Source organism: Mycteria americana, chromosome 24 (genome assembly GCF_035582795.1).
Source record: "Mycteria americana isolate JAX WOST 10 ecotype Jacksonville Zoo and Gardens chromosome 24, USCA_MyAme_1.0, whole genome shotgun sequence".
In the NCBI taxonomy this organism is placed as follows: Eukaryota; Metazoa; Chordata; class Aves; order Ciconiiformes; family Ciconiidae; genus Mycteria; species Mycteria americana.
The window spans coordinates 767547-793986 of record NC_134388.1 but is presented as its reverse complement, the minus strand read 5'-3'; the positions used below and the strand labels follow the sequence as shown (position 1 = coordinate 793986).

Below are 26440 nucleotides of genomic sequence, written 5' to 3'. Positions count from 1 at the left end.
TAATAGCATTTTGCTTTTGCTAATTGTTTCCTCAAGGCATCTGTCCCAGTGAAGCCCAGCTGTCCTCCAGGAACTATGTATGAGCTCCAGGGAGACTTGGCTTGTTCCTAGGGGTGTACAGCTTCCATAAATTTCTGTGATTGCTGCACCTGTAAGTAATTGTAGCCAAACACACACCCTCCCGCCCCAACCCCTGTTTTGAATGCCAGAGTGTTGTCAGATGCATTACGCTGCCACCACTGTTCTCTTGTGCGCTCTCATTCCTGAATATGGCAAAAAAATTTCTCTGGGAATTGGAACTAGTCCCTGCCACATGCATTTGGCCAAGTCGGTGCAGGGATCCTAACTTCTGTAATTCAGAGCCACGTGCAGCAAGTGTTCAGGACATACTGCTGCCCTCGACCAGCATGTCTGTGAGAGTCCCTTACAGCAGACAAGCACTATCTGTGCCTCTACTGTTTCCAGGACTCGGGAGAGTAGTACTTTCCTACATGTATTTAACAAGCTAGAAAAAAAGATGCCTCCTCTTGGCTCCAGGGCTCAGTCACACTGAAAAGAGGCAAAAACAGAGCTGCAGGCCTCTCCGTGTGGTCACGGGCAACACACTGTCATTGCTGATGTGGCTGAGTCCTACCATGTTGCCATCTTTATCAAAGAGCCAGCTTTGTCTCAGTTTTGGTGTTTCGGAGGGACAAAAGAGGGTTGTCCCTAGATAAAAAGGGCATTGAATGCGATGAGCGAGGATGAAAGATGCATGTTCCTTTCAAATGAGGGGTCTTGAAAGTGACTCTGAGTCACCACAAACTTAATCAGTTTGAGAGGGGTGGTAAGAACAAAGACCCCCAAGGGAGCTTCCCCAGGCTGGGAGCAAAACCAGTTGCTCTCAAGAAAGACTTTGAAGTTTGCTTGAAGCCTGATCCCCGTAGACAGAGATGCCATCGCTGCCCAGGCTGCTTAGGTGTTTGTTCAGATCACAATCCGGAGACATTTGCCAGTGATATGCGAAGCCATTTGCCTCTGAGCTGTTCACCTTCTCGCCTGCTGAGGGAGGGCTCGGTATAAGTATCAGAGATACTGGAGACCTTTTTGTGTTTCCCAAGGTGCAGCATGCAGGACTCACTAGCTGCAGTCTTCTTCGCAGGGCTCTTGCATGCTCCCGTCTTTGCCAGTAAGTTCCTTTTCCTTCTCGTTGTCTTTGGTGCTGCTTTGGCCTCTTGCATAGGAGAGAAAAGGGCTTGCATGGGTGTGTGGTGCGAGGCTGTGCTTGGGCTTCATTCGTAACTGATGCTTCTGTAAGGGCACGGTGTATGTTTTCTATGGTGCTTCACTGTGAGCAGCATGGAGGATTGTCTTCACTCAGCAGATAATTTGGGGTTTGTCTCAGAGGAAGCTGCTGTGCAGAAATCTTCGGGGAGTTTGGTGCCTGTGAGCTGCTTTGTGCTGTGTGAGATTACTCCTCTTACCCGAGTTCGCATTGCAGTAATGTGGAAGTAGAAGAGAGCAGTGGACTGATGTCCTAAGATAAAACACTGCTAAACACAGCCTTTTCTTGGGCTAATTAGTCAGATAGGGTGTTTAGCCCAGCTAGCCAGGTCTGAGAGGTCGAATGGGTCATGTCCATTTATAACTACTCTAAATCTCTTCCTTATGCTGAAGCCATTTGGTTCAAGATGGCAGGTGGCTGGAGACTTGCGCTCGGCGCTCAGTGCCTCCTCCAGCTCAAGCAGGAAGGGTGGTGAATTATAACTGGGGTAATGCTGGGCTTGGTGGTTTGTGACTGCAGGTGCTGGAGCCATCGGCAGAGAGGATGCACGAGGGAACCTATTTGCAGAGAGGGGTTGCTGCAGGAGGCAGACCCATTTTCTCCATGTCGGGCATGGTGAGTTTCCCCTTCGCCCGCAAGAAACCTGAATCCTTTAAGCTTCCCCCCTCATGTCCTGCGCATCATCCCTTGGATGTTTCTTTATGTTGAAATTATCCTTGTGACTTTTCCCTCATGGGATTAAGGACAGAAATACGCTGGGGACTCATCGCCCAGATAGTCCAATGCTTAAAGCATGTTTTGTAGAATAGGAACTGATAAGTAGCCTGGCCCCTAGGTCTGTTCATCTGCATGAGAGAGGCTTCATTTTCTGTACCAATGTGCTCCAATGTGGTTGAATTCTGTGTTTGAATTCTGTGTTTGCCTCTGTTTGCTACTGTGTAAGTTCAGGACTACTGCAGAATTTTGGTTCCCAGGATTAACGCTGGAAGGGCTGTCAGCAAGACAACAGGGTGTCCTGGCTTTACTGCGCAGAGAAAGTAGGAAATAGCTCCATTTGTTCACCAGAACAAAGTCTGTGGCCTTCAGGAGTAGCCGTTAGTCTCAGTTCCCTGTGCAGCAGCAGTAAGGCTACATAAAATGAGCTTCAGCTGATTTTAGTACAGGTATGTGAAAATGGCTTTAAACTGTATGGCCGGAAGTCTGAGGTTTCTTAGGTTTTTTTCAGCGCACAAGAGCAGTACTTGTACAAATTTAGCCTTTAGCGTTTGCAAAATATCAGGTTCTTATGTGAACAGTAGGCATTATAAAATGATCATATCCAAATTAAGAATTGTCACAAGCAGTGACAGCTTGTCATCTCCAAAGGAAACAACTTCAGAAGAGCAGATAATGACGAAAATAGTAAAAACAGTAATAGATAGTGATAAAAATAATAAACATGGCCTGTATCACTGTGGGGCTGGGAAAGCAGGGGTTAACGGCGTCTTCAGCTGGCAAAGTGTCCTTTGCAAAGTGACCAGCTGTCTGCGCCCTTCCTGTGGCTGAGGAGCGCCCACAGAATGGCTAATACTGCACATTGCTACCTGCCTTACTGCTCGCTCACTTCCCTGGGCAAAGAAATCCTCAGGCAGCTAGCAGCAGCTCTAACCCAAATGTGAGTTTAAAATGTCCCTACGTGTCTCCTGGGGTTGTGCAGTGTGGTGATGGTGGCTGTCTCTCGCACTGACACTGAAGATCAGTTTTCAAATCAATGCGGAATTAAAGTTTTGCGGCACGCGCCGGGTCTGCAACTCCAGCAGGTTAAAGCAAATGGATTATTGTGGTGTTGAACTACTCAGTGGGCGCTTTTAAGGCCAGTTTTCTTCCCTATTATATGATGAAATGAGGATTTACATCAATCAACCCTTTGAGTATGGACAGCACTATTGGGGAAAAATAGCTCATTTTAGAAGGATTTCCAGAAGAAACAGCCATTAGCCAATAACCACTGACATTTTGCAAACTCAAAATACAGCAGAGTAAACCTATCTAAACCTGGATGCCGTGGTCCTGTGTCTCCCCTGTTCCCACACCCATTCCCACCTTCCCATCCTCTGCCTGCAGTGCTAATGTGGCAATGCAACAGGTCTGGGGAGCTGTGAAATGGGGATTTGGCCGGGGGGTGTGTGCAGATTTGTTTTCAGCTCAAGCAGCTCCATGAACAGGTTCGTTGGGCTCTAGGCAAGGGGGGCTGGGTTTCTCTTTCTGCCCTGAATCCGCTGGGTGCTCAGGCATGTTCGGTCCATTCAAGGTCTGCAGTTCAGCAACAGCTGAGCATTCACATTTTCCCTTTGCTAATCAATGTATTCATCTATTCTCACCCCATCCTTCATGAGCTCACTAAAGAATATAAAACCTACTGTTTCCTAGTGAATTTTTAATTGCATTCTTTTTATTCTGTAGTGCACTTACCAGTCTATTGTGAAATGCTTTACTGCTGGTCTGCAAACACAGTAGACACATGTGCAGTGCTAATGAAGGGCTTTCTCTCTGGGATTTCTGCAGCTGCTCAGGCTGAAGGAATCTCTCTCCCAGGCAGACTTCCCAGGGGTGGACCACGTCTTTTTGTTCAGTGTTCGTGTCGTACTCGGCCCTGGTTTGAGCTTGGGCCTCCCCAGCATCACGCAAATAGCGAGGAGTAATCCTTTTGTCAATCTGGTGTTTCACAGATGTCTCTGGCAGTCCTGTCAGCGTGGACGTTGGAAAGTGCCGCTCCAGCTGCCTGTCCCAGCGGATCAGCTCCCCCCACCCCGGCCTCCTGGGGCTCTCCAGACACTCCTCCATGCTCGATTTCCTTAGAAGCAAGAAGGTGAGAAAAGTGTTTGTGTCATCCTTGTAGCAGGAGCAGTTGGGTCTGGGTGCAGGTCATACACTGGTGCCTGGGGCTGTGATTTTATACATGTTTTAAAATACCTGTTCTTGGCTTCTGCACTGCAGAAAACCCATCGCTGAGCCTCTTGTCCTCCCTTAGCCAGCAAGCAGTGGAATATGCAGGCCAGACAAATGGAAACTATCTGGCAATGCTGGATACCTCGTGGCAGAGGAATGGCCAGAATTCAGCTGAAGGGCTATCACAGAACCTACCCAGCTGCTCCAGGCAGCATCCAAGCGTATTTCTGTCCTCCCCCAGCCCAGCAGCAAGACCAACTCTTTCAGCCGTATCTGCTGTACGTGAGAGCTGGTGTTCTATATGTAGAGGGGTTGGAGACCTTTTTCTGCCTGGTTGAGCAAAACTGGCAGGACCCATGGTTTCAAGATTAATATCCGGCCTTTGAGGTGCTTATGTCATTCCCTTATCACATGCCATGTGTCACTCTTAGGAGGGACTAGAAGGAGCCTGTGCATTTGAGGACACAGCTATGCACAGGCTACGATGCACTCCTTGTCCCAGGAGAGCTGACATTGCCTAAAGTCCCGTCCCCACCAGAATAACTAACACTGGAGAGGGAATGGAAACAAGCTCTGCAGGGTGCTGCACTTGTGTGTCCTGTGAGTGTTCACCTGGGGGGCGAACAACTGTGAAAAATCTTGTTGTCACTTGTCCCACTGTTGTCACCACTGTGGTACTGCTGGTGCAACATCTTCCAGGCGGGCAGGTCCACATTCATTCCCCAGAGCTGTCAACACGCTGACCCTCCAGATCAGGAGCCTGGGTGAAACGAGAGCTGCTGTAGCCAATACAGTTCAGCTGATGGTAGCAGGGTTTTGGGGAATAAACAGTTTTGATACCAACATGTCACTGGGAAGAGCAGCACCACAGCGACGCAGTGCTGCCATGCAGGGAGAAAGGAGTAAAAGCTGAGTCAGTTCTAGGTCAGAAAAGGTTTTTATTAGGGAGCGGATGCTGGAAGTTGTTCTCCGTGACCTGTTTTTACCAGTGTATATGCCACTTGCCCTGTTCTGCCCAGCTGCAGGTCAGACGCCCCGACTCGCCGCTGCGGCCAGGAGCCCCGCGTTCCTGCCCTGAGGGTTCCTGCTGCGAGCCTGCCCGTGTGCACGTGGAGCGGCTCCTGCTCTTCGAAGGCGTTCGGGAGTTGGAGGTGGTCGACGGCTGTCACTGCAGCATGTGCCCCGAGGAATGTCTCCGTCTTCCAGCTCTGAAAACCTTCTTTCCAGACTCTCCCTGGGAGGTCACGGTCGACGTGGGGAAATGCTCTGACCCGGCCTACAGTGCAGGTATGGGAACGATGGAGAGCTTCCCTCCCTCCAGGAATATGGGGAAGTGCCCTTCTGTGTGACCAGCACCAACGTCAGAGCTCAGAGCGTGATCTAGCAACGCTCCAGCCTGCTGCACAAACCCTCTTTGCCTTAGGTGGGAATGGGATTGTATTTTATACTGTCGGGGTTCAGACTTTCTTTTCCCTTCTCTTGCTGGGCCCTTACAGCACAGGTCTGCAGGTGAAATGGTAATTCTCTGCCCGTGTACATGGGGTGAGGATGGAAATACAACCACCTCGCGTTACGGGGAAGCGTCCTCTAACCAGAGATCATAGAATCAGAGTAACCTAGGCTGGGAGGGACCTTGGGGGTCTCTGCTCCACTCCCCCCACCTCCCCCCCAAAGCAAGAAAAATAACCGGATGATAAAAGCTCTACTGAAAACAGACCACTTAGCAACCACGAAAAAGTGGAGTTTCCTTTCTGACAGTCTGAAATGCCTTTTCATCTCAGCACCAGTGAACTACACTGATGTTTCAAAAATAACTCGGAAATGGAAACTCCAACCTAAATCATTCCAGACAGGTCAAAAGCTTCCACTGGGGTAAATCTGAACTGGTTCGTCCTGAACGAGTGTGCTGTCTTGTGAGTTCGCACATAAAATAAGCCGAGAGTCACATCAGTGAGGATGAACTGACCTGTTTTTATCAGAAGGGGAAGTCGTGTTGAAGTGATTTTCCACAACTGCTTGATGAAATCAGTTCTCCTGGCATTTGTTGATGTCATTTTATCGGCATTTCTGCATCTAAAACCATCCCGTTAAAACCTTCCTGGCAGCTCCTGTGACACGGCTGCACAACAGCCACTAGAGAGGGACAGAGACCAATGCGAGTCCTAACCTGAGCTTGAAAAGCAGCGACGGGGCCTGAGCTAGAGAGGCTGGGGGAGCCAGGTGGGTGACGGAGAAAACAAAACCCCAAGGGGCTCTGCTTGCAGATGTGCGTCCCCTCCAACGTCCCCCCTACCCGTCCTCCCCAGACGTGCGTCCCATCCTCGGGGAGCTGGGGGAAGGTCCACACACAGGCATCAGCGCTCCCGCAGCCCTGCGGCTTGTGTAATCTGGCTGCAAGACACAGCAAGTGGAAAAGAAAATTAGGCAGTGTGAAGTGCTTTTTTCCAGAGGTGGGAGAATCAGCATTTAGTTCCCAGACGTGCGACTGGAAGGTGCTGGACGATGCTGTTGTCCCCGGGGTGGCTAATGGAGGGTGGCTCATTCAGTGATAATGGCCCAGGGCTGGGAAATGTGGACTCGCCCCCAGCTTTGCCTCTGCCCTAGGGCAGGTCTCCGCACTTTCCTTCTGGATTTTCACCGGTAAAGTCAGGCTGACACTTTCAGTGTCATGTTGAAGACTGGCAACGTCAGAGGAGCAGGGGGCCTGGCGAAGGATGTTAAAATCTCACCCAGAAATACTGGCTTCCAGAAATCGGTTGTCATTTTGTGTCCCCCTCTTAAGGCATCCCAGAGAGATTTGCTTTCAGAAAACGCTTTTCCCTCCCCTGAAAACACAGCCCCATCCTGGAACAAAGAAATCTCCTCCAGCAGCTGGTGAAGTAGCTGGGAGGTGGCAGGAAACTCTCACAACCATTTTAAAGCCAGGAACCAAACACAAACCCTTGAAGGACCCGCACGCAAGGGCTGGGGCAGGGCAAGACTAGGTCCTGTTTAGAGCCAAAACCCAAGACTGACATCAACTTAACCATCCTTCTTCCCCTCCTCTAGCTCATGCAACAGAGATTTTAATCCTAATTTACGTGGTGAGGGAGAGAAAAGCTGGGAGATTTAGTAGATAAACTGTTTCTTTCTATGCAGAACAAAGGTTCAGACTGAGCCAGGCAGGACAGTGCATGCCTATTTCCTTCCAACTGGACACGAGTTATTGCTGGAGGAGCCTCTGTCTCTCCTCTCCAGCTGCTGAGCCCCTGCCTGGGCCAGCCAGGATGTGCCGTGGAGGCAGCGTGTCCTGGCCTGGAGGTGACAGGGCAGCAAAGACACGGGCTTTCGGCATGTCCACCCAAAGCCCCCCTTCGCTCTGCTCTCTGCAGGGCTTCCTTAACAATCAGACTAGGTATGTCAAATCCAAACATAACTTTATTTTGCCCTGGGAATTTTTAATTGAGTTAAAGCTTGAATAGAGAAAGAAGAGGCTAAGCAGGACTCAGTCCTGTGTCCCCAGAACCGGGGCCATCGCCTGCCTTCCCTTTCTTCCCCTCTTGTACCAGCTTTCCTCCGTCCCACGACGTGGGTAGGGCAGATGTAATAACTCATGCTGATGTGGGGAGATGCTGCCTCCATCGTCCCAGCCCTGGCCAGCTCGTCTGCTTGCATGGAGAGCGGAGAGCCCAGCCCAAAGCAAATCCTTTGGAGGTGCCTGGGGATATATCTCCAGGAGAGCCAGTGACACTGGCTCCAGCATCGAAGAAGCCCCTGCAGGGCACAGCCCCCTGGCAAATCCAGAGAGAAATGCTGAATGAGTAAATGTTAAAAAATGTTCCCCAGCTCCCTGATGTGAGAGCATGTCTCTGGAAAAAGCGCTGCCATGAATATTTTATGTGCAAAGACCTTTTTTCTCAAAGATAACGTGTAATAGCTCGGGCTGTCTCCGCAGAGATGGGGCTTTCACAGGGTCAGGTGCAGGATTCACAATTTGCACCCAGGATAACCTCTCTTTGCCCTGTGGTCTGAAACTGAGATGGAGGAACAAAACCTATCTCTGAGGCCTTGAGCTGGTGAAGGAATGAGCCCCAAACTCTCAGCTGGGGACCCTCACACAGAAAACAGCACTTTCCATGCTGGGTGCCAGAGCCTGACGCTGCGTCTGTGCCGCATGGCAGACCCCTGGTGAAGATGCTGCAGCCACAGTGCCCTCAGATGCAGCCCCAGATTAAGTTTCCTTCTTGTTTCGTTGCAGATGGACTTTTCTGCATGCCCACAAAGTTCAGCACTGCTCTAGTCAAAAACCCACAAGGTGGGGAGGTGGTTCAGACGCTGGAGAACTGTGAAATGAAGGAAAAATGCTATCGTGTTTCCCAGGTGGAATATTTTTATGAAATTGTGCACAGCTCTGCGGGCCACAGGGAGGAACGGCTCAAGGTTGGTTTCCCGTGGCTTGGCCTCCTCTCTGGTGGGCTCAGCTGTGCTGCTGGGCCCACACGTGGGGTTTGAACAGCCGGGTGGGTGCTCTGACATGAACGGCTTCACCCTGGTAGAGCTATGCACACCCTGGCAACAAACTATAGTGGTAAAACTCACACATTTATATAATCTCATGCTAGAAAATGTACTGCCACTAATTTGTGTATACATCAGTGCCACAGAGTAACAAATGGCCTTTTCTTAGGGGTGAGGATTTCTTTAAAAAATAATTAAGTGAACAGTGAGATATTTATTTAAAAAATTATTTAATCGTTAAGTATGTCTTAAGCTCAGTTCAACGGAGACTCTACTCCCTACTTCAACATACCTTTGTGCACAGGGACCTCTGACTCAAAAAACACTGGTGTGCCCCCAAAATACTTCTCCTTACAAGCTTTGCCTCACTGCTGCCCTTTCTGAGGGCCGTATGTTCAGCCTGAGGATGGAGGGCAGAGGGTGCAGTGACCAGCAGTGGGTCCCCTGGGGTGTCCCCAGTGAGGTGCTGCAGGGGATTTTCATGCCTTTGTTTTGCAAATCTTGGCAGGAAATTGATGTGGGAAGGTGCTTGGGCAGCTGCTCTTCGGGGGATCCCTGCTTGCTTAGGTAAGCACAGCTGCCAGGATCCGGCCGTTCTCATTCCCGGGCACATCCGCACACATCCAGAGGAAGGTTTGAGCTGTTCCCCTTCCTCTCAAGTAATGCGTCTGCTGCTCCCGGGCGAGGACCTGGGAGGGTGACACAGGAGCGGATTTTGGGTAGCACCCACAGCTCGCCCTCTGGGCTGCGTCTGACAATGTAGGGACAAAGCTGAAGCAGAGCAGCGTTTGCAGTGGTGCTACAGCAGCACGCTGCTCTGTTGCTTCAAGGGATAAAGAATAACCTGCCGCCGATGATGCCGAATTCGGCCTGTTGGGCAGCTGGTTATACAGCTTGTGGTCCCCCATGATAGCAGGCACAGATGGGTCCTGACAGTGGCTTTCTCCAGCCTGGGATGTGCCATTCCTGCCCCCCGCCTGCTGGCAATGCTCTGGGGCAGGAAGAGGAGGAGGAGGGGGATGCTCCAGGGTGGGTGGAGGGTGGGGGGGGGTCCAGGCAGGGTGGGTCCAGACAGTTGTTTCAGGCCAGGGGGGCAGCACTTTGTGTTGCTTGCAGACACAAAAACGTGGTGAACGCAAAGGGAAGCAAATCAAACCACAAAGAAATAACCCCTGCTTTGCACAGGCGGAGAGGGAGGAGGTGGTTCACCCAGTTACACCAGGAGTGTAGATGCCGCCGGAAGAAAGCTGCCTCCTTTCTCCCCCACCCTGGTCCAGGGCGTCTGCCCTTTTTTCCAGTGATGAAACGCAGGGCCCTGGGGCGTGGGGGGCCAGGGGATGTACTGGGTTTGTCTCTAACTGCAGGGAGTCGCAAGGTGGAGAGAAATGTCTGCTTTGGGCAGAAGCTGCCTCCAGCCGCTGCACCCCTCACCGGTACGACGTACACACGTTCAGGAGCCGCCGAGACCGTGTTCGCACTGTCGTTGCCATCCGGCAGTGCAAGTGCAGGGCGTAGCAGGGCTGGGGAGCTGCAGGTGAGGCTCCTGCAAGACCCCTGCCAGACTGTCTGTAGTATATGTAAATGAGAGAAGGCTATTTTTTGAATAAAAGCTATTTTAAACAGCGCTTGTATAAATGAACCCTCTACAAATGTTTTGCAGCTTGTAAAATAAACATCATGGGCAATTCACAGCTCCTTGGGGCTCCGCTGTGCAGCGCCGTGGCCCCTCCGTCTGCCCAAGCATCCCGGGAGGATGCGGCGCATGCAGAGGGATGCGGCTGTCTGGCACGGGCTGGGGATTGCACGGCCCCGGCTGCTCCCGTTTACAAAATGTGGAGCAGGAGTTGGAGAGGAGAGGGAAACAGGTACGTAGGCACCTTGGGGCAGAGATGTCCCCTCTGCAGGCAGCCCCCGTTATCCTTATCCTGCAGGACATGCCACTGCCGCTGGTGAGCCGGGAAGAGGAAGGAAAGGAGCCAGAGGATACGATTAGTTTCCTCTATCAGTTAACTCAAGCCTGTCGTTGCCTCCCTGCCTATTCTGGATAATTAACAGCCCTTTCACCCGCCAACTGGGCAAGTAGCCTTCGGCTTGTCTCCTATTACGCTGGCCTGGAAGTGCTTCGGCCGGGTGCCTGGGGGGCCGGGGAGCGCTGCTCGGTCCCTGCCAGCAGACGGACAGAGGGACGGTGCTGGCTCCACTCCTGCACCTTCCCCTCTCCAAGCCTCTCGCAGAGCCTGTACCTGTGGGCCTCGTTCACAGGGGGTTTCCCTGTTCCCTGTAAGATCTAACAGGCTTTGCTAATCCTACTCTTTTTCTCTGATGCACTGGCAGATATTGTATAATGCTAATTTTTTCCATTGAGTCACATGGCATTAAAACAAACAGCAAATGTAAAGAGTGCAAGTGTACTGTGTCAACACATCCACCTTCACCAACCTGGTTTCTCTGTGATTGGGGAATACAAGCTAAAGAATTGGCTTTTATCCCTTCATCCGGAGTCCATAGGCTTCTCACGATATTTCACTGATATCGAGCATTCAGGAATTAGCAGCAAATGCCTTTTAATCCCCAGGAAGCCAATTGGCTATTTTGGGGAAAAAAAAAAAAAGCAAGCTTAATTTCGGTTTGGTACCTCCTGCTCCTGAGTTACGGCCAGAGTCCAGGGCCCGGCAGTGCTGCGGAAGGAAGCTGCAGCCCCCAGGGCCGCGGTTCTCTGCCGGAAACCCGCTTTGCACCGTGGTCTCGGCTGGCCGGGCTCCTTTGCGCAGGGGTTGCAGCGGGAAGTGTCAGGGACACACGGGGACACAGCTGACCCTGCTGCGTGAAGGGTCCCCGGGCACCCCACCCTGCACGCTTGATAGGAACATGGGATGGGGACACCGGTGTGACACCGAGGCCCCCGATGCTCCTTGCTCCCAGCAGCGGCCGCGGCGCGGGGCAGCACGAGCCGCTGCAGCAGGACACAGGTGGGAAAGGGATGCTCATCCAGCCCGCTCGGCTCTCGGGGGGCTGCACTCCTCCACACAAAGGTCCTCCTGTTTGTCCCATTAGTACCATCATTAAAAACCAGTTAGTCTCCTATGGAGAGCAAAGGCGGCCCAGCCAGGGCCTTGCCGAGGGGCTGCACGGCCCCAGACCCCTGTGTCCCCCGCCAGCCCCGGGGAGCGCTGGGGTGAGCCGTCCTCCCCTCCCGCTTGTGTACTGGGGCTAATTGGTGCAGGGCGCCCAGGAGCCCAGCTTCGCACCTTGTTAGCATGGCAATTAGCTCTCTTTACCCTCCTGATTGCTCTTGTGCATATTTGACTCCAATCCATCTTTCCAGCGAGTTATAAATGCAGCGCCAGGGAGGCAGGGAGGAGTCAAGCTGAGGCAGAGACAGCAGAGCCATGCTGGGGACCATCCTGCTGCTGCTGGCCCTGGCCAAGCCGGCGTGCCCGAGTCCAGCCGGCGCAGCGAGCCGACGGGCTGAGGCGCTGAAGAGGCTCCTGGAAGTCTTTGGCATGGAAGACCCTCCGCCCCCCCCGGCTCACTTCAAGCAGCCGCCCCAGTACATGGTGGATCTGTTCAACACTGTTGCCAACGCGGACGGTGTCACCAAGAACCCTGACATCCTGGAGGGCAACACGGTCCGCAGCTTCTTGGATAAAAGTAAGGGCGGGGGGTCCCCGCAGTGCTGGGGATGGGGCTGCGGGAAGGGGCCAAGCACAGCTGGCAGAGGTGCCACCCCTGGCTTGGTTCCGCTTCTCAACCCGTCCTTCCCTCCAGCTCATGGCGAGAAGATGCGGTTCCTCTTCGTCCTCTCCAGTGTGGCCAAGAACGAGAAGATCCTGACGGCAGAGCTGCACCTCTTTCGCCTCTGGCCGAGGGCCACCGATGGGCCCAAAAGGCACCACTTCTGCCAGGTGAGGATGGGGATGGGGACGGGGACAGGAATGGGGACAGGATGGGCATGGGGGTGGGGATGGGAAGGGGGATGTGCCCCAGCCTGTGCTTGGGGATGCCACTGGCATGCTGCGGTCACTCGCCTGCAGTGGGAGCGCAGCCCAGCTCTGTGAAATTCATATGACCAAATGTCACCGTGTTGCACAGAGGATTACGATGATTTAACCATGGCGGGTTCTTAAGTATCATTCTGGTTTGTGCATGCACCAGCCAAGGCCCCCACGGGTTGTGACAAATCCAAGCTGACAACTCCCCCATCTCCCACCTTTTTTTTCCCCAGTACCTATGTCCGGGGTCTTTCCCCTCGGGCAGGACACGCTGGTGGTAACTACCCTTTGCTGCCTTCCCCAGGTCAGCGTCTACCAAGTGCTGGAGAAGAGCGAGCCGGACGCCCCTGGAGGGAAGAAGCTGCTGGCAGCCAGGCTCGTCTCGCTGCAGGGCTCGGGCTGGGAGGTCTTTGCCATCACGCAGGCTGTGAGTTGCTTTTCCCCTGGTTGGGGTGGCACAGAGGGAACCTGGGGGTTTGCACGCAGGAGGTTTTTTTTAACCCATTTCACCCCAGTGGCCTTTGGGGCTCCAATGCAATTTCCTATCTGTAGTCCCTGCAGCAATGTGGGGGGATACAGCCTGTGGGAGGGGGTAAGAGCTCTGCCGAGGGCCCTGGGGGGGCTGCTCCATCCTGCCCCAGACCAGTCCCACTGCTCCACAGGTAACGCTGGTGCTGGCTCCTGCCATGATGTCCCCCATGCCACAGCCCTGGAGCAGCACGGCCCCTTCCCATGGCTGGGAGATGCAGTGCGGCCACAGGGGCAGTCCCAGTTCACGCCACCCCGCTGCTGACCGCATACTGGTTCTGCTGGCTGACACCTGCCGTAGGGACACCAGCACAGTGCCTGTCCCAGCCTGCAGCGCCGTGGTGACACTGGTTTGGTTCCCCAGGTTCGCGACTGGACCGAAGATGAAAGCAGCAACCAGGGTTTGCTAGTGACAGTCCAGGGTCTGGGTGGGAGCCCGCTTGAACCCCCACCACTGCAGTTTGCATCCGGCAGGGACCACCACGAGAGCAAGAAGCCCATGTTGGTCCTGTTCACGGACGACGGGCGCCGGGGAGCGTCCCTGCCCATGGCGGGCTTCCCAGGTGGGTCCCAGGCACCCTGGCACGACTCCCTCAGTGCCACCATCCCCTCAACCGTGGGGCACTGAGGTGCTCCCCACACCAGTGGGGTCACCTTCAAATCCAAAGCTCCTTCTCCAGCCAGAGGGAGAGGCTGCCTCCTTCCTGTGCAGGGGTGCAGGCTCGCAGATGTAAATCTGGATTTTTGCTTGCCTTGATGAGGGCGGCTGTGGGGCTGTGAGGTTGTCACCTCCTGGTGGCTCTGCCTGGGCTGGTGACAGGCTGTGACCAAAGGGCTCGCTGCACCAGACAGCTGCAGAAAAAACCTGTGGGGAGGGGTGGCCGGGGGGGGGGGCTGCACCATGTTCTCCGTCCTCCCAGGCTCCTGCGATGGCTAACGGCATTGGGTGCTCCTTTCTGGCAGATTTACAGCCTCAGGCTCCCATTCTCCCCGCCAAGATGTCGGTGCCCAAGCTGACTGGGCCACGCAGCACCCGCTCGCTGGACCGGCTCCAGCCCTGCCAGAGGCATCCCTTGTCCGTGGACTTCGAGGAGATTGGCTGGTCCGGCTGGATCATCTCACCGCGGGGGTACAACGCCTACCACTGCAAGGGCTCCTGCCCCTTCCCACTGGGTGAGAACATGCGGCCGACGAACCATGCCACCGTGCAGTCCATCATCAACGCCCTCAAGCTGAGCGAGGGCGTCAGCAGCCCCTGCTGCGTGCCCGACAAGCTCTACTCCATCAACCTCCTCTACTTTGACGATGACGAGAATGTGGTCCTCAAGCAGTACGATGACATGGTGGCCGGGAGCTGCGGCTGCCACTGAAGCAGGAGGAGCAGGAAGGTGGAAACGCTGCCACAGCGGAGGCTGCTCCCACTCCCTCCAGAGCATCTCTACGGGAGTCTCTGTCCCACAAAACCTTCGAAAAGAGACCAGGGTGAGTGAAGCAAGGGGGTGCCCGGCTCTGCCCCAGGTGGTGTCACCCCCCAGTAGTGCCTAGGAAGGCTCAGGGCCAAGCTCTGATTAAATCAACCTGAATGAGGCCGTGCGACTCAGCAGCCCCGAGGCAACAGCTCCATTTCGGGGTGCCCTGCGCGGGGGTGCAGGTTTCCTTGCCTGTGCAGAGGCTTCTTGCAGGCTGTACTATATGTATATAGCAAGAGCACTAATATATGACAGAAACCACCTGTACAGTGTCCTGTAAATGTCTGTACATTTCTGCATTGTTGTGACTTGTAAAATGAATTAGAGGAACTATTAAACGTGCCGTTCTCCGAGGGGCTGCCTGTGGGACCACTGCCTGGGAAGGGGCTGGCCGAGGGTGAGCAAACACTCTGCGGGCACAGGGAGGGGTGGCGCAAGCAGAGAGATGAAGGTTCAGCCACAGCGCAGTCTCCAGGGTGGGGGGGGTTCGGTTGCTGAGCCCCATTCCTCGGAAGCTGAATGATCCCAGGAGCCATCAGCCAGCCCGCAATGGGGGATGGGGGGGTCCCCGAGCAGGCGCTGGGGGCACGTGGGGGGATGCGGTGACAAGGTCTGGGGTTGCGGGGGGATGTAGAGGTGCCCAGAGGTGATGCTGCCGGGGCGGGTGGGTGGTGGGGAAGGACGGCTCTGGGAGAAGATGGCTGGAGGAGGCTGCACCATGCCCAGAGAGAGGGTTCCTTGTGGAAGAGAAATGATGGGCGGAAAACAGAGCTGACCAATGTTGTGGGGTCGGGTACAGAGGACAGGTGTCAATGTGGGTATCGGGGAAGTGGGTGCAGGTGCTGGGGGTCAGGGTGGGGAGGGTCCCTGTCTTGCACCTCCTGGTGCAGTCCCCTTTGTCCCCTGTGGTCCAGGACTCAGCGGGAGCGTGGCTGTCCCTGCCAGAGGGCTCAGCCCCTCCAAGCTTCTTTCCAACAGTTTTCAACAGCAGCGGCTTAACCGTGGTCCCAGGCTGACACCAGGACCCCCAGGCAGCTCTTCATCTCCAAGCCCAATTTGCAAGTGACCAAATCCCACCCTGGCCTGGCAGGCACCAGTTTCCCTCCACTCACCCAAAAGCAGCACCAGCAGCTGCCAGCCCTTCCCCGCCAGCTGCCTGCCCTGCAGCCTGGGGTTCCTCTCCCCAATCCCACCCAGGGGAAGGGTTAATCCAACCCTGGGAGCCCATTGACTGGATCCAGTCCCACACCGGAGGGCAAATCCTTCCCCTGTGCCCCACAGACGTCCCCCCACTGCCACCGGGATGTGAACACAGGGCAGAGCCAACCAGTGTGTCCTGAGCGCATGCACATGTCCCAGCTCCTCTTCCACTGCACCCAGGGCCAGGCACCTCATCCCAAAACTAACATGCAGACAGGCTCACCTGCATTCCACGAAAGCCCTGTCCTCCCACCGATGGGCAGGAGAGGTGGCTGTGAGCCCTGGGGAGACGTCCCCTCCTCACCCCTGAATTACAAGCAGTTTACTGGCTTACACAAAGTGGCTGGACAATAATCCAAGGCAACGAATGGGTTTTGCCTGCTTTATTAAATGCCTGTTCCTGGGGATGCTCTGGCTACCAGCTCTGCACCCCCAGCGCGCCGTGGTTCCCATCGCAGCAGCATCCCAAGCCGGGACTGTGCCCCCGGGCTCCCAGGGCAGTGCGAAGGAAAGTGGGTTTGGCTGGAAGGACACACGGCTGCAGTCTTTCCTGTGGGCCTTCACCCACATCCCCATGCTGGCCTCAGCCTGGGCTGAACGTCTGCTTGGGTGGGAAGGGATTCATGGGGTCTGGGGCCACTGCCTGGCAGGGGGAGCCTGTGTACGTCCCACTCAACCCGGGAGCAGAGCAGCGCCTGCGCAGGTGTCACGCTGGGCTTCACAGTGGGCGTCCACTTCTACCACCTCAGAAAGGTGACAGAGTTCAGCCCCATGCATCCCACTGCTCGCTCCCTGGGTCCTCGGGGCGCCCCATGCCCCAGACCACGACAGGCAGACATCCTGCCTTGGCCATACAGTGCACTCTTTAGCTGGTCCTTTATTGACCGCTCTGTGGGACAGCAGGGTCCAGCACGCAATATTGAGGAAGGTCACAACACAGTCACGGGCATGTTTCATCCCTCCAAACAGCCTGAGCTGGCAGCGGCACCTGTACAACAGCAGACCCCCCCAGACGCTGCTGTGACTTGCTGCTCGCTGCCCGAGCTGTGGAGCCTCCCTAGGGGACAGGACCTGCTGGAGGGATGGCCAGGCTGGAGGGCAGGACGCATCATGGTATCGGGGGGTGAAGGGCCGGTGGTCAGTGATGACAACGGGGGTCGGCTCTGCAGCACTCTGACAGCTTCCGCAGGACCCGCTCCTTCAAGCAGATCTTCCTGGAGAGCTTGAGCGAGTGGCTGGTCTTGTTCTCATGGGCCTTCAGCTTGGCATAGTAATCAGAAAACTTGTTGTAGAGGATGGAGATGGGCATGCCGTTGAGGATGATGCCAAAGGAGATGCAGCCAAATGCCACCATCCTGCCGAGCACCGTGTCGGGCACAGTGTCTCCATAGCCCACAGTGGAGAGGCTGACCTGGGCGAGGAAGGGAAAGGATAAAAACCTACGTGAACCAGCCCAGCAAGACCCCGCCTGTCGGTGCTGGGAGCCACCTCCCTCTGCCCCTGCGTGGGAGCCGGGTATCGCCTGGGAACGGCACTGCGCCACGGCTGCAGCCAGCTCTGCTGTCCCTGCTCCAGCAGCCTGCACGGCCAGGGCTCAGCTCCCCGGGCCGCACCCAGCAGGCTTGGAGAGTCCAAGGAAAGGGCTGGATGAAGCCCCAAGAGCAGAGCCCGGAGGCAAGCCTCCCTGCTCCCTCCTCCCCTTCGCGTGTGTCTCTTCAAAAGCAGCTGGACATCACGGAGCTGAACTTTCCTCAGCAGCCAGGCTGTCTGCTGGAGCTTCCTGCCCCCACGGAGCAGCGGCTCCGGTGCTTCCTGGCCATAAGCTGCCCGGTCCCACACCAATGAAGCTTCCCAGACCCTCCCTCCAAGGGAAGCAGCGGCACTGCCCAGGAATGCACCCTGAGGAATCGTGTTTGGATGACAGGGGAGCAGGACCATGGGGACAGGGGGAGAGCTGAGGCAGAGAGGTTTGGGCTTTGCATAGAGCCATGCTGACTGGGGAGAGGATCAGCCTGTGATGTTTAAATAGCAAAATCACCAGATTTGAGTAACTGATTTTGCACTTCCTCGAGGAGGGATGAATTTGAAGCAGGCAGCCTGTGGTGGCCAAGGGGGATTATAAGAGCAGAAGTGATCTGTGGGATCATTTCATCCGTAAATCAAAATGCCCTCATAACCCCTGGCTCTCAGTTGCTTTAGTTGCTCCTCATCTCGGAAGTAATCCCAGGTTTAGTAGAGCGCTCGGCTCAGCACAGCGGCCGGCTCCCAGCATGAGCAGGGCAGCAAACAAGGGCTCCTGTCCCTGGCTGCAGCACACCCCAGTCTGCGTCCTCTCTCAGGACACGGGCTGAGGCACAGTGTGACCGTGTTGCCTTGCATGCAACCCACACGCAACCCTGGGTCCCCTGGCTCAGCCCCACAAGCTCTGACCCACTCACGCCTCACAAGCCCAGCTGGGCTGCAATGCTGCACAAGCCTCAGGCTGTCCTGGGTACCTGTCCCCATGGCCACGGGGTCTGAACCACATCCACCCAACACTTGGGTCCCATGACAGATAAAGCCCGGGCTGAGTTACATCCCCCCTCGTCACTAACCCAGGCCTGGAGGTTCCCAGGCCACCACCTCTGTCCCACCCCAGCACCGGCTTTTGGGCCTCCGAGCTTAGTCCAAATCTCTGATTTCTTTTCTCAGAGCATGCAGGGCTCTAGGTTTCCCACCATTACTGAGCTGGTGGGAAGACTGGGCCCTTTTCTGCCTCCTGGCCAGCAGCAGTGGTGAATCCCTCGAGCACCAGGGCAAACCCTAGCCACGGAGCCTCACCGCACCCCTCTCTGGAAGAAGGTGCTCACGCCTTACCGCTGCCCACCACCATGCGTAGGGGATACTGGTGAAGTTGGTGCCTGGGACATCATGTTCCACCGAGTGCATGAGAGCGGAGAAGGTGAAGACCCCCATGGCGATGAAGAGGAGGAGGCAGCAAACCTGCTGGTAGCACTGGCGCATGGTGAAGCCGAAGGCCCGGAGACCGGTGGAGTGGCGCGCCAGCTTGAGGATGCGGAAGATCCTCATGAGCTTGATGAGCTTGAGGACTTTGCCCAGCTTGCTCACATTCTCCACCTTGTGCAGTTCCTCATGGTAAAGCATGTCTCCTTCGTCCAGATTTTCAAAGAGGATCTGGATGTAGAAGGGCAGGATGGCCACCAGGTCTACAGCATTAAATGCTGCCCGCAAAAAGTTCTTGAAGCTGGAGGAGGATATAAGCCGCATGAGGTATTCAGAGGTGAAGAAGATGGCACAGATCATCTCCAGCTGCTCCATCCACATCTTCCCTGTCTTGTGTTTCATCTCCTCCACTGTGCTCAGTGTCATGCCCACAATGGAGATAAGCACAAAGACGCTTGACATGATAGCAATGATCTTGGCTGGGGCAGAAGAGTACGGGTTCTCAATGAGGTTCCAGATCATCTTCCGAAACCGTCCCAGAAATTTGCCCTCAAACTGCTCCACTGAGTCCAGGGGCTCCAGTTCTGCCTCCAGCTCCTTCTGTATTTTCAGGTACTCGCTGAGTTCATCTTGCTTTTCCTCAAACAGGATCCGGCAGCAGCGTTGGGAGTATTTCAGATGGATTCCCCAGTACTCTATTTCCTCCACAAAGTTACTGGGGCACATCTCATCCATTATCCACAGGACTCCGCTGCGGTAGAAGTGGAAGATGTAGTGGAAAATCAAAGGATCTCTGTCAAAGAAGTACTCATTCTTCTGCACTGAGTAGTCATCACAGAGCTGCAGCTTCTTCATAGGGTCTGTATAAAGGGCCAGCTTCCCAAGCCTGGTGATGGGATACCGGGCCGCTACCTTGTAAGCTATCTGGAACAATTTGCCACCCACGTTAATGTTCAGCAAGTACTTGTTCCTTTGGATGGGAGTCTTGCTTTTCTCCTGGTTTCTGTCCGTCACATTCTGCATAGAGCTCCATTGCTTTACCAGGCTGTCCTGCGCAAATGGGATATGGACTTCCTCTTCCTCCAGTGTCCGGCAGCAGCCCCGGCGATCCCCTATCTTCAGACTGGCAGAGAGACTCGCACGCCTTGTCCCCAGCTGCCTCATTGTGCCTGACCCTCCGAAGCAGTGATTCCTGTTATGGGCCATGGGACAGCAGCTCTGGCTTCACGGGAACGCTCCCACCAGGCGTACGCTGACTGGGACAAGTGCTGTGAGCTCAGAGGAGCAGTGGTGAGCTGCTGCCCGGGGGGCACTGGCCGTGTCATGGTGCCACGTGGCACCTGCCAGGTTCCCAAAGCCGATTGCTTATCAGATTGTGGTTTGCATCGTAGGAGTCGGAGGCAGCTAAGTGTCCGCTCCTTAAGACAATAATGAGATTGAAGCACTAGCCCTTTATGTAAGGGACTATTTCCAGCTTTGCACTTCTCTTTTTCCTTATTCTGTTCTTATTAGCTGTTTGCGCTTGTCACATGTTACCCTGTTTCCAAGGAGGGCATCCACGATAGCAAGTTGAAAAGAGAGCATGAACTTGCCTTGATTTAACCCTGAAAGACCTCCCTTGCCAGGCACAGAAAGGTGCAGACATGCAGGATTTGTATCAGCTTCGTACCCCCACAACAGATGCTGCTCTTGGCACCAGTCGTTCGTTAAGCACCCAAGCGCTAACGCAGCTGCCCCTGCTCTGTCAGCTGTTGTAGCCCAGAGAAGGGAAAGGGTTGGTACCTCCCAGCTCATCCCTCAAAACCCCATGGTGCAGATTTGCAGAGGAAGAGGTGAAGGAACCATCTCACCCTCCAACACAGTGCCCGAGCGGATCCCCAGCGTGACAGGTTGCTCCTGCCCCACTGCCCTGCGCCACCTGCTCATCGCACCGGCCCTCAGCCCCATTACTCCCACAAGCAAGGGCAGGAACATGGAACAGGACACTGGAAACGCAAGTATGCAGTAAAAGAGTTCCCCTGAACTGCAGGAACTGAAGAGGAGGAAATAATCCTTGGGACGTGCAAGCAAAAGGGGAACCAAAATTAACAGGCCGATCTTTGATGTCTTACCCTGGAACACAACTCTACCTGTCATGTAAAATATCGCATTGATTTCTGTGAACTGATCTAATTAAATACAGAGACCTGGAGCACAAAGCTGCTCCTAGGCTGAAAAGCAGCTCAGGCTCTGCTACAATTGAAGTCTCTGAGCCTGGGGATTAGGACAACAAAAATGCTTCTGGCACTGGACAGAGGAAGGTAAATTGCTGTCACAAACACAAGACCCATAAAAATGTGTTTCTTTCAACCCTGAAACAAACAGCTCAGGGATCAGTAAGCAAAACCTGCATGATCTTGCAGTGGGAAGAAGCTGCAAATGCTGAGTCTACCCACTGGCCTTGCTCCCCGTCACACAGAGCGAGGGGCTCTGCACCACGTAACAGAACAGCACGTCTCAGCCCAGCAGCTCAAGCAGAGAGGATGATCTGGGAGAGGCTGGTGACAGCTGACCTCTGCCACATGGCCCTGACAGCACAAGCACTTCTGTCAGCCCCAGCTCAGCCCTGTCCTGCTGGGATTTCTGAAGCACCTTCCCGCTCTGCTGGGCACCCCACTCCTTTTGCTGCCTCTAATGAAGAAGGAACAAGCTCCCCCGGTCTTAAGTTTTTCACCTTGTTCTTGGCTAAGCTTTCCACTTGTCATCTGTTCTGCAGTAGCGGCCCCAGTGCCAGTGCCAGCTCTTTCTCGTCTCCACCCACTCTGCTCCCTGTACTTCATTTTTTCTACTACAGCTGATGTGTGCTGGAGTCACCTCAGTCCTAGGCAGGCACGGCAGCACTTCTGTTCCCCATCTGCCCATGCCAGACCACCCACCATGAGTCCTCTTTCCCAGGATGTGGCAATCCACAGGTGATGCAGCCCCCGGCCTCCCAACTACATAATTTAAGCAAATGCACAAATCCAAGAAAAATAAAAAATCCAGAACTCATTAGTTTCAAGTTCTTTATTCTCCTGTGTCATTCACCAACAGCTATCTCCACTTGTCCCTATGGAAACAGAAGCAAGGTTGTGTGCACCCTTGCAAATAACCCCTTGGTACTAAAAATGGAATAATTCCATACTCCATACCACATATAGAAGTTTCTCCCATGGGGTACAGCAGCACACTCACACACTATCCAGGAGTGGAAGACTCCTGCTCTAAGGCTGATGACCAGTGTCTCCCTGGCAAGCCAAGTTCTCACCTTTAAGGCACAGAGATCAGCAGCCAAGGCAGCAGCTTTCTATCTTTTGTGCACTTAGCGAACACTTGTGGAAGGAGTACGTGGTCAACACTGAACTAGAGGCACTGGTCAGTAATCTCCTTCCCCCCACTGTCAGTTCTTCTGAAAAGTGTACAGCACTGAGCCATTTGGAAAGAGCTACACAAGCCACAATGCACAGACAGTGTTTGATCCAAGACACGAGTTATTGCAAGCTGAAAGCAAAAAACCCAAAAAACAAAAAACAAAACAAAACAAGCCAAACACTCAAAACCTCATAGAAACACAGAATGGTTTGGGTTGGAAGGGACTTTCAAACATCATCTAGTCCAACTCCTCCTGCCATGGGCAGGGACATCTTCCACTAGATCAGGTTGCTCAGAGCCCTGTCCAACCTGACCCTGACCACTTCCAGGGATGGGGCATCCACAACTTCTCTGGGCAACCTGTTCCAGTGCCTCACCACCCTCATGGTAAAACATTTCTTCCTCATGTCCAATCTAAATCTACCCTCTTTCAGTTTATAACTACAGGCCTTGGTGAAAAGCCTGTCTCCACCTTTCTTACAAGCCCCGTTTATATATTGAAAAGACACAATAAGGTCTCCCCGGAGCCTTGTCTTCTCCAGGGATTGCCCCAACCAAGGTGCAGGATCTTGCACTTGACCTTATTGAACTTCATGAGGTTCACACGGGTCCACTCCTCCAGCCTGAAGGTCCCTCTGGATGGCATCCCCTCCCTCAAGTGAATCAACTGCACCACTCAGCTTGGTGTCATCCACAAACTTGCTGAGGGTGCACTCGATCCCACTATACATGCCACTGATGAAGATATTAAATAGCACTGGTCCCAGTACGGACCCTTGAGGGACACCACTCATGTCAAAACAGCTTTAAGGAAGAGACCATTAACAGTGTTACAGAAGCAACATCCAGAGTTCAGCACTGGGGTGGAAAGTGCAGATCTGCAAAGGGCAGAGATCCTTGCTGCAAAGGAGTGTGCCGAGAAGCTGCTTGCCCCACGCTCACTCAGGGTGGCAGCGCAGCAAAGCCAGAGCAGACAGGAAGCTTTTCAGCTTTCACCCCTGTGGTTGAACCCCTGTCAGTAAAAGCTTCCTGTACATTGGACTGAGCAGCATCAAAACACTAGCGCAAACGTGGAGTATATGACTGATCTGTGCAGGGTCAGTGAGCTCCTACTGAAATGGATGAGAAAGCCCCTATTCCCTGACAAAATCCAGGGGGAAGAATGGGGCAGGTGAAAAAAGTCTCTTGGCTGGAAGTGGAAGGAAACAGTTGAATAGCACCTGTCATTTCATGGAGAACAAAATCTTCAGGTCCAAGGCCACACTGGTGAGAATCAGCATTAATGAGTCCTGGAGGCAAGAACAATGCAGAAATTTCTACCACCTTTGCGAGGAGTGATTTCACAATGCTACTAGTCCTGTGCTACTTCCAGAGCCAAAGTAGTCTCACAGTCTAAGACCCATTTCCAAGGGGAACATCCTCTTGTTATTCCAGTGTAACAACCCAAATTTGAGAGCTTATGCCCAATTCAGTCGGCCTCTGTGGTGAGCAGGAGGGAGACCATGCTAGTCCCATCTTACCACCTCATGGTAAAGATCCCTGTTACAAGAACAGAAAAACACCTGGTTATTGACAGTCCTTTGGGCAAAAACCTGGTTTGACTTCAGTTTGTGCAAAGTGGAGGAAAACCACCCACACCAGAAGATTAGTATCTTAGCATGAGTGCTCAGTGTCCTTGGCAGCAGAGGAAGGACAGAGACCACCACATCACTGTCAAAAGAAGCCAGCATCTTCTCAGATTAGGCTGTGCAACTATCCCTGCAGTCAAGCAAGAGCCTTCATGCCTGATTGCGAGGAAGGAAGATAAGGGGAGAGTTCTGCTGCTTCAGGGCAGACTGAAACCCCAAGCATGTGGCTGAGCAGCAGCAGGAACAACTACCTGCAGAGGGGAAAGCTCTAGAGGCTAGAAACAAAGGGCAAGGCGGCATCTCTCCCTCATGCATACAGAGCGCATGGAGTGCGAGAAACTTACCCTTCAGGGAAACGAGCCTGTCTGGCTCTTGTCAGGCATCAGCTGTTCCCTGGATGCTTTTTCAAGGCTGAAGATGTCAGATCTGCTTTTTGCTTTGGACAGGCCCCACACAGCAATAGAACCCGCAGCTACCAGGATGCTCAGGAGCACTAGAGAGGAGAGTGCACAAGCAGAGAACCGCTCACTGCACCTTGTCTGGACATCAGTACTGGGCTCTGTCGCTCAACAGCATCAGCCAACAGCTAGAGATCAGCAGCTTCCCTCAAGGATAAGGGACAGAGAGAGGAAGTGAGTTATTGCCACATTGCATGGAATGGCCTTTCCAAGGACATAGTGCATCCAAGTCAGAGGGATGGCTAAGCTGTGGTGTAAGTCCTCCCAGCGCAGCAAAAGCAGCTACTGATACAGGCCTGGAATTAACTCCATCAGGATACTCAATTTATAGCCCAAGCCAGGACCAAGACCATGTGCAACACTCCCGAGTCTCACACACCTGCAATAACCAAGATCCACATGCGGCCTTGACTCCTCGATGGCACAGAGCCCCCAGGCGCAGGCGTAGCTGAAGCCCCTGCAAGGAAAGAGCAACAAGGCTTCCAACTCACCTTATGGTCAGCATTCAAAGCAGTCTCCAGTCCAAACCCGGCCGAGTTCCCATTTCATGTCAAGGGTGCCAACAGGCCTTTTTCAATTCAAGCAAAACCTTATCTGCCATTACCGTCATTAGCCCACATCAGAGGAAAAAAGTCCTACTTGGAAATGCATAATAGGGAAAGCTGGGAAATTTCCAAGCTGTAGCTGCAGCATCCTAACCTCTCCTTGTGGCACCGGGAAGCCCCAGGTACAACTGAAATGCAGCTCATCTCCCCACCTACCAACTGAACTGGTGCAGGCATCACACCCAAATACAGTGTCTCACACCTGCAGTAATCCCCCTCCCCTCCACATCCATGATACCTCAGCTCCCAGACACCACAGAAACCCCCAGGGTAAGGGAAGCTGGAACAGCACCTTCAAGCACCTCAGACAGCCAACAGGTCTGTAACAAAGGAAGCTCCAGAGCATCTCGGAGCAGAGCAGCAGATGCACACAGTCCTGGGGATGTGGACGCACCCTTCAGCTTGACAGATACCAGTGTCTGCTGCTCTGATCCTGCCTGCACAGCCCAGAAGTGCTTCCCCCATCTTTTTCCCTTCAGCTTGTCCATTCCCCAGAGATCAGAGGAGCTCAGAAGGGTGGATAGAGACTCCAGTGTCACTGGTTTCTTGGAAGGAAGCAGCCAGAATCGCATGTTCTGGAAGAAGGTACTTCAAAGGCACTTCCCGAGGGAGCCCTGGGGTGCTTAAACGCTGTCTCCACAGGAGGAAGCCTAAGGTGGGGCTCACCCTACAGTGCTTCCTCTGCTCAAAGCAAGTTGTGATGAACGCAGCTGTCTCAGAGAGGCTAAAACCGACAGAGATGAAAGGCTTTAGTCTGGTTTATCCCCCCCCCCGAGCACGGCCGCCGCCAGCCGGGGCTCCGGCGCCGCCTCCCGCAAGCTCAGCCCGCCGCTCCACTCCCCTCCCGGCCGACTGACGGGGCCGTGCCGCCGGCCGCATCCCCGTACCTACACTGCCGGTGGGCAGCACCCCCGAGCTCCGCGGCGGGGTCACCCAAGCGCCGTCAGGACTCGGCTCCGCCGGGGTCGCCGTCCCGCAGCCCCACTCGTCCCCCTCGTCCTCGCAGTCGGGGTGCCCATCGCATTGCCACTCCCGGGGGAAGCAGATGGCGCCGGGCTCGCACTGGAACTGGTCCGGGGGACAGCCGGACAGCGACGCTGCGGGGGGCGGGCAGGGGGTGAGGGGGCGCGGGGGAGCCGCGGGATCCCCCCCCCCGCCGCCCCAGGCCGCTGCCCGCGGGGGGGACACCCCTCGCTGAGGGGAGCCCACGCGCAGGGCGTACGAGGGCACCAGCCAATGAGAGCGAAGGGCGTGCGCGGGGAGCCAATAGGCACAATGGAGACGCGGTGCGGCCGCGCGCGCGCCCCCGGCCCCGCCCCCCGCTCACCGTTCCCTGGCGGAGGCGGCGGGAGCAGCGGGAGCAGCAGCAGCAGCGGCGGCAGCGGCGGGAGGAGCAGCAGCCGCGCCATGCCGCGTGGCCCGCCCGAGGGACCCGCTACCGCCGCCGCCGCGCCCCTATAAAGCCAGCCGCGCGCTGGTAGCGCGCATGCGCGCGGGAATGACCTCCACCAATGGGACGCCCGGCAGGGCGGGGTGCC

At 54.7% G+C, this 26440-nt stretch overlaps 4 protein-coding genes across 8 annotated transcripts; 2 read left to right on the top strand and 2 right to left on the bottom strand.

Moving 5' to 3' along the window:
• The first annotated feature begins 77 nt into the window (after window positions 1-77).
• On the top strand, window positions 78-10274 carry LOC142420266 (uncharacterized). Of its 2 annotated transcripts, none has more exons than XR_012778724.1 (8): window positions 78-151; window positions 1101-1168; window positions 1784-1879; window positions 3973-4112; window positions 5212-5479; window positions 7331-7586; window positions 8430-8611; window positions 9198-9241. XR_012778724.1 is itself a non-coding variant. In XM_075523998.1 (8 exons), the coding sequence occupies exons 2-8, from the start codon at window positions 1108-1110 to the stop codon at window positions 10202-10204; spliced, it is 957 nt and encodes a 318-aa protein (XP_075380113.1). In that variant the 5' UTR covers window positions 78-151; window positions 1101-1107; the 3' UTR covers window positions 10205-10274. The 2 variants fall into 2 exon arrangements, 1 of the variants encoding a protein (XP_075380113.1); XM_075523998.1 differs by lacking the exon at window positions 7331-7586 and adding an exon at window positions 10054-10274 and having other exon boundaries at window positions 9198-9256.
• Window positions 10275-12078: 1804 nt separating this feature from the next.
• LOC142420422 (bone morphogenetic protein 2-like) lies at window positions 12079-14585 on the top strand. Its single transcript, XM_075524338.1, has 5 exons — window positions 12079-12340; window positions 12458-12594; window positions 12986-13108; window positions 13574-13772; window positions 14173-14585. The coding sequence occupies exons 1-5, from the start codon at window positions 12079-12081 to the stop codon at window positions 14577-14579; spliced, it is 1128 nt and encodes a 375-aa protein (XP_075380453.1). The 3' UTR covers window positions 14580-14585.
• Window positions 14586-16262: 1677 nt separating this feature from the next.
• On the bottom strand, window positions 16263-20072 carry LOC142420329 (potassium voltage-gated channel subfamily V member 2-like). Its single transcript, XM_075524150.1, has 2 exons — window positions 18735-20072; window positions 16263-17289 (listed from the first exon to the last, which is right to left on the bottom strand). Exons 1-2 carry the CDS (start codon window positions 20025-20027, stop codon window positions 17017-17019), a joined length of 1566 nt encoding a protein of 521 aa, XP_075380265.1. The 5' UTR covers window positions 20028-20072; the 3' UTR covers window positions 16263-17016.
• Window positions 20073-21848: 1776 nt separating this feature from the next.
• CD320 (CD320 molecule) lies at window positions 21849-26311 on the bottom strand. Of its 4 annotated transcripts, none has more exons than XR_012778730.1 (4): window positions 25790-26311; window positions 25569-25626; window positions 24677-24754; window positions 21849-23750 (listed from the first exon to the last, which is right to left on the bottom strand). XR_012778730.1 is itself a non-coding variant. In XM_075524148.1 (4 exons), exons 1-4 carry the CDS (start codon window positions 26309-26311, stop codon window positions 24187-24189), a joined length of 516 nt encoding a protein of 171 aa, XP_075380263.1. In that variant the 3' UTR covers window positions 23781-24186. The 4 variants fall into 4 exon arrangements, 1 of the variants encoding a protein (XP_075380263.1); XM_075524148.1 differs by lacking the exons at window positions 21849-23750; window positions 25569-25626 and adding an exon at window positions 23781-24332 and having other exon boundaries at window positions 25790-25999; window positions 26230-26311; XR_012778728.1 differs by lacking the exon at window positions 25569-25626.
• Between the last annotated feature and the right edge of the window lie 129 nt (window positions 26312-26440).

Coding starts and splice junctions, on each gene's coding strand:
- LOC142420266 (XM_075523998.1), top strand. CDS start 1,108: ATGCAGGACTCACTAGCTGCAGTCTTCTTCGCAGGGCTCTTGCATGCT. Junction 1,169..1,783: donor GCATGCTCCCGTCTTTGCCA/GTAAGTTCCTTT, acceptor TTGTGACTGCAG/GTGCTGGAGCCATCGGCAGA. Junction 9,257..10,053: donor GGGGATCCCTGCTTGCTTAG/GTAAGCACAGCT, acceptor CTCTAACTGCAG/GGAGTCGCAAGGTGGAGAGA.
- LOC142420422 (XM_075524338.1), top strand. CDS start 12,079: ATGCTGGGGACCATCCTGCTGCTGCTGGCCCTGGCCAAGCCGGCGTGC. Junction 12,341..12,457: donor CCGCAGCTTCTTGGATAAAA/GTAAGGGCGGGG, acceptor CCTTCCCTCCAG/CTCATGGCGAGAAGATGCGG. Junction 13,109..13,573: donor TCTTTGCCATCACGCAGGCT/GTGAGTTGCTTT, acceptor TTGGTTCCCCAG/GTTCGCGACTGGACCGAAGA.
- LOC142420329 (XM_075524150.1), bottom strand. CDS start 20,027: ATGGCCCATAACAGGAATCACTGCTTCGGAGGGTCAGGCACAATGAGG. Junction 17,290..18,734: donor ACGCATGGTGGTGGGCAGCG/GTAAGGCGTGAG, acceptor TTCCTCGCCCAG/GTCAGCCTCTCCACTGTGGG.
- CD320 (XM_075524148.1), bottom strand. CDS start 26,311: ATGGCGCGGCTGCTGCTCCTCCCGCCGCTGCCGCCGCTGCTGCTGCTG. Junction 24,755..25,789: donor GCTGCCCACCGGCAGTGTAG/GTACGGGGATGC, acceptor CTTTCCTTGCAG/GGGCTTCAGCTACGCCTGCG. Junction 24,333..24,676: donor GTGGATCTTGGTTATTGCAG/GTGTGTGAGACT, acceptor TCTCCTCTCTAG/TGCTCCTGAGCATCCTGGTA.